Raw genomic sequence first — 4,872 nt, 5'->3', positions numbered from 1 at the left:
AACCACACCTACAAAATCGTCCAACATAGTATAGACAATCGTGTATATCGTACCATGCGAAACAGGTAAATGGCTGCCTTGAGTGCCGCCCAAAGATCGTTGACTTGAAGCAAGCGCAGTACCGCCACGGCCACCATGTGCGGACTGAGCGAAAAATCGACAAAAAATGCGGTGACGACGTACGCGTCAATGACGAGCGGCGCGGTCGGATCACCGATGACGACCACGTAGCGCCACGCATGGTCTAGCGCCAAGTCGTCCCGGTGGCCACGCAGTGCCAGCGCGGTGCTCAGCTCGCTACACAAGCTGTAGTACCGGCGCCAAAGTAGCACAAGAAGAAACCCCGTTGTGCCAAGGCGCCACGTAAATTTGAACCAAACCAGCGCCGGATACGGATACTGCGTCAGCGCATACGTCAGCGTGTACATATTGTCGTCGCTCGTACTCCCAAGGTCGTTGCCTCGCGACAGCCAAATGCATTCGTGTGACAGCGGTACTGCGATGAAGCTCACGACAGCACACGTGCCGCGCTCATGCCAAGAGGAGGACGCTGTGTCTTCAGCAAAGGCATGTAGGAGCTCGAGCATCGCGACGCCGTAAAAATAACCCCCGGAAGCTCTGACAAGACCAGCGTGCTGCGGTTGTTGGCCGTCGAAATGACGTGGCGGCACACGTGAGCGTTGCGCGAGACGTCGAAATAATAGGGTGCGCCGAGCGGCAGCGTCGATCGAGTGTAGAGCGCTTGGTGCGTCGCAAGTGCCGTTTGGTTGAAGAGCGTGAGGTTGCTTAGATCGTGGGGCACGGGCAGTGCTGTTGCCCACGGCAGCGTCTCGGAGATGTACGCTTCAAACGGCTACACACCACCATATTGGAGTGTAGGAGGCGACAGTTCGAAGTACCATGGCGACGATCAAGCACGAGACAAGGACGCTGAGGGCCACAGCACCCTGGTGGTACGCCACGGCAAAGCGCGGCACAGCATCCGGCGACGGGCCGCGCTCGACACCGACCTTGGACGACGGCATTGGTAAGCGTTGAAGAGTGGTCTGGCTGTAAAGCTGACGAGGTTCTATTTCCATGCATGACGATGGTCACGTTCAGCCCTATCTTTAGCTATCTCAAGATACTAGTAGACAACTTGTCAAAAGAGCAAACGTCCTCATGGTGAACAACGCAATCCTCCACATCTCGCATCAAAACTAGATTTGGGAGGTACGCTTCCTTGAATTTCAACCAGGGTTTCGAGTTAGGGACTTGCATAATGTCGGTTATGTTGATACCAACTTTTGAGCATCTTGGCGGTCGACGAGTATGAGCGGCAGGGTGTGCAAGAGACACTATGATGTTATTGCTGATGGTATATGGATCTATTTAGAGCCGCATGCCATCGCCCTGTACGTGCACTATGATTGCTCTCCCATTTTATAAAGATAACGCGATCAAGTCGACAAGCATCCGGACAGAAAATAATGCGTCGTGCAAGACACCCTCTCTGCACCAGCAGTAGCATACAATATCTTCAATGACGATGAAAAAGCGTTTCAAACTTCAAGATGTACGAGATATACGAAGTGGTATTTTACGTCTAACATTGCAGTCTTCAATGATGACGGGGACGAACGCAGCGAACCATTGGCACATCAGCAACTTGCGCAGCAGCTTGGGCGGCTAGCGAGTTGCGGTGGGCGGCTTCCCACGAATGCTGTTCGATAGCGGCAGCAATCGTCGTTGCCAAATGCACGCGGCAATTAGGATGATCGGCCGGCGCGTCCTTGGGGTACTCAACACCGTCAGCGGCGCGATAGAGGTCGTCGCCATAGAGCGTAACAAACGGCCCATGGTTCCACGGCTGTCGCTCAACGACAAGCGGCAGCTCGGCAGCCATCGCAGCCACCTCGTCACGCAGCAAGCCACGCACACCGCCGGGCAGATACACATCATCGTACAGAGGACTGTTGCCGCAGCTCACAGCATCCGTGATCGTGACACCGCTGGCAAGGCGACGGTAGAGCAGCGCAAGCGCCGGCATTTCGCCCGCGAGATGGTCAACGTCGCCCGCTTCCACATCCCGCAACGGGTAGAGAACGAGCGTGAGGACGGTCTGGAGTGGCGGGCAGACGTCAAAGAACGTAAGCGTGTCGGCGTGGTATCTGCTGAACGACGTATTGGTAGGAACCAAAACCTCGACGATGCCGCGCGGCAAATGGCTGCAGGGGTCGTCGCGGACCCGGTGCGTTAGCTTGATCGAGAGGTCCGGTGTGCGAAAGTGGCCACCATACGTAAAGTCCACGCTTCTGATGTTTTTCAAGGGCATTCCCATCAAGGCGACGTCAAAAGCTCTTTGGAGACTCCCCATCGCCATCGAGTTGACATTGCTGTGCGCCTTGGCGATGTAGACGTCGCCGCGCGTCGTCTTGGTAATGAAAGCGGCCTCGTACGTGGCGCGGAAGACGGCCCCTCGGCTTTGATAGCTGTCGATCCAGCGGAGGAGGAGCACGTTGCGGGCAATGAGGAGGTCACCGTCGTCTTCGCCGTTGGCCTCGCGCCGCTTGAACTCGTGGATCGCAGCCAAGAGACCGGCCTCGGTGATGACGCAGGACATGGGCACGAACGTCGCGGGGGTAGTCATGCGTACGGTTTTCAGCAAGTTCAACTGTGGCTACCAAAGAGCAGCGGCAGCAAGAGAACAAGAGGACGTGGGACGGGGTGGGCTCACGATGCGACCTGATGGAAAATGACCCACGCGGTAGGCGCAGTCACGTCGCATTGTATGAGGCGACGAGACAAGCCGACAACGATGGTTTTGTCGACGGCCACTGCTTGAAAAGCGTTCCAACAACACAACCCTGACGAGGTCATCCGATTAATACAAAAAGCAAGTTCATTCGCATTCGCCATACTACGTTTATATGGGCTCCCGTGGTTGGAGTCGACATAGCTACGAGAGAAGCAAATGTTGTCTGGCTGCAGCAGCAAAAACACATCGTTGATTTCGTTTATCTCAGAACGGGCACGGACGCGACACAAGGGAGGCAACCGCCCAATAAGTGCCCGAGCAGTCGGTGCGTTGAAGTACGTTGCGCCGCGTCCCGAGCCGTCGCGTCCCACGTCCACTTGCTGCGTGTGCTTTGGTAGCCAACCACTGCCCAACGCTTCAAGAATTGAACGCATGGCTACCGCAGCGGGCCCAGCGACGTTCGCCGTGATGCGCCGCCGACCCACGGAGGCCGGCGTCATGGCTGCGATCCACGAGTTCCAGCGGCGCAAGGCCGACGGCGAAGACGGTGATCTCCTCATCGCTGAAGACGTGCTCCTCCGTCGCTGGCTGGACGGTCATTTGTCCGGCCTCGCCGTCTTCCGAGCGACGTACGATGGCGACGTCATTACTCAGACGACCCGCGGCGACATTTTTATCACCGAGGTGCCTGGTCAAGTGCACCAGCAGGTGATTATCTGTCTGAACGACGTTGTGCGCGCCGTCTTGGCAGGTACGCCGTTAAGGTGCACCGTGGGCGTGGATTACTACCATGCTGGCACCGTCCGCAGACCCGACCTCGCGATTGAACCGAGACGTGCGATCCGCGGCGACTCCCGCAGCCATTTGCCCCGCTGCATGATCGAGGTCGCCGTCACGCACGACACGTCGTTCAACAAGTACGACCGAGATACGCGCGCGCTCTTCGCCGAGTTTCCAGTGCTCCAGACGGTTCTTGTTCTCGTTCTCTACCCGCTGCGGAACGCGGCGACGCTTGACCCCAACATGAACCCCATCTTGGCGCAGATGCCCGCGCTCGCTGTGCTCTACCGTCGTCTTGGCAGCAACATTGCGATCACGGATGCCATGAGCTGCGGCAATGTTGCTCTTGATGATGACGTACGCCTTCTCGGGCACGTGGTTGTCCGCAACGAGGTCGCTGCGATGGCTGCCGAGCTGCCGCACGTCGTCGAGCTCCAGCCGTGGAACCATGGACCTTTCATTACGCTGCTCGGTGACGATCTGTACCGCGCCTCAGATGGACGTGGCCATATCATGCAAGGCTTGCTCCCCGACTACCCCGTGCATTTGGCAACGACGATCGCCGCAGCGATTCGGACTGGATACGAAGAAGCAACCCCCGCGAACGGTCTCGCCGCACAAGCTGCTGCTGTCCAAGCAGCTGCACAAGCTGCCGTGCAAGCTGCTGCCGCACCGAATGTCCGACGCCGCAACCACCGCTACAACCTCCGCCCTTGAAGAAGACTCTCTTCCAAGCGTCATCGTGGCATTTCTTGTTTTCGTTTCTCCTTTGAACGACGCTCGAGTGGAGCAATAGACGATTCCATTAACCGCTAGCCATTGGAAGTGGCGTGGCGGTTTAGAAGCGACAAAACTAAAAGCAAAAAGGACTTTCTAGCCTACTGTCGACTCTACGCGTCTATCCGGACGGCAAAACTCAACTTCCTTGCCTGGACGTGCCACTTGTGAAGCTAGCAAATGGCAATGCATAGCGTTTGTTTTTGGCAGATGTTGTCGAATGGAAGCGCCGAATGCAATTGGGCCAATAACACAAGCGCACCATTCGCACGGATGCTTGCTCCTATCGCTCGCGGCATTGCGACCCTACCCCTGATTCAAACCAGAGAATGCGTCGACTTGGCGTTTGAATGATATGCGATACTCTCGTCCGCGCCGCCTGTGGACACCGCATCACAGTGCGACCGTCGACACGCGCTTGAAGCAGCGAACTTTCGTTCGATATGAAAAGAGCTGTGGGTTTGTATCGCATACTGTAGAAGCCAGACAACAGAGTTGCGAGCAAGCGCTGGTGGTCATTTCGCATTGCGCCCCGTCCCGAGTCCGTCGCGTCCCACGTCGTCTTCTCGACCATGCTC

The 4,872-nt window shown here is 56.9% G+C and overlaps 3 protein-coding genes across 3 annotated transcripts; 1 reads left to right on the top strand and 2 right to left on the bottom strand.

Moving 5' to 3' along the window:
- Window positions 1–8: 8 nt before the first annotated feature.
- Window positions 9–1,032, bottom strand: SDRG_15296 (hypothetical protein; the record flags this gene model as incomplete). Its single annotated transcript, XM_008621464.1, has 3 exons — window positions 900–1,032; window positions 624–853; window positions 9–297 (listed from the first exon to the last, which is right to left on the bottom strand). Exons 1-3 carry the CDS (start codon window positions 1,023–1,025, stop codon window positions 9–11), a joined length of 645 nt encoding a protein of 214 aa, XP_008619686.1. The 5' UTR covers window positions 1,026–1,032.
- Window positions 1,033–1,600: 568 nt separating this feature from the next.
- SDRG_15295 (hypothetical protein) lies at window positions 1,601–2,629 on the bottom strand (the record flags this gene model as incomplete). The annotated part of the gene is made up of 1 exon (XM_008621463.1): window positions 1,601–2,629. One exon carries the CDS (start codon window positions 2,627–2,629, stop codon window positions 1,601–1,603), a length of 1,029 nt encoding a protein of 342 aa, XP_008619685.1.
- Window positions 2,630–3,169: 540 nt separating this feature from the next.
- Window positions 3,170–4,234, top strand: SDRG_15294 (hypothetical protein; the record flags this gene model as incomplete). Its single annotated transcript, XM_008621462.1, has 2 exons — window positions 3,170–3,501; window positions 3,547–4,234. 2 exons carry the CDS (start codon window positions 3,170–3,172, stop codon window positions 4,232–4,234), a joined length of 1,020 nt encoding a protein of 339 aa, XP_008619684.1.
- Window positions 4,235–4,872: the final 638 nt, after the last annotated feature.

Source organism: Saprolegnia diclina (genome assembly GCF_000281045.1).
Source record: "Saprolegnia diclina VS20 unplaced genomic scaffold supercont1.88, whole genome shotgun sequence".
NCBI lineage: Eukaryota > Oomycota > Saprolegniomycetes > Saprolegniales > Saprolegniaceae > Saprolegnia > Saprolegnia diclina.
This window is presented reverse-complemented; position numbering and strand designations above follow the sequence as displayed.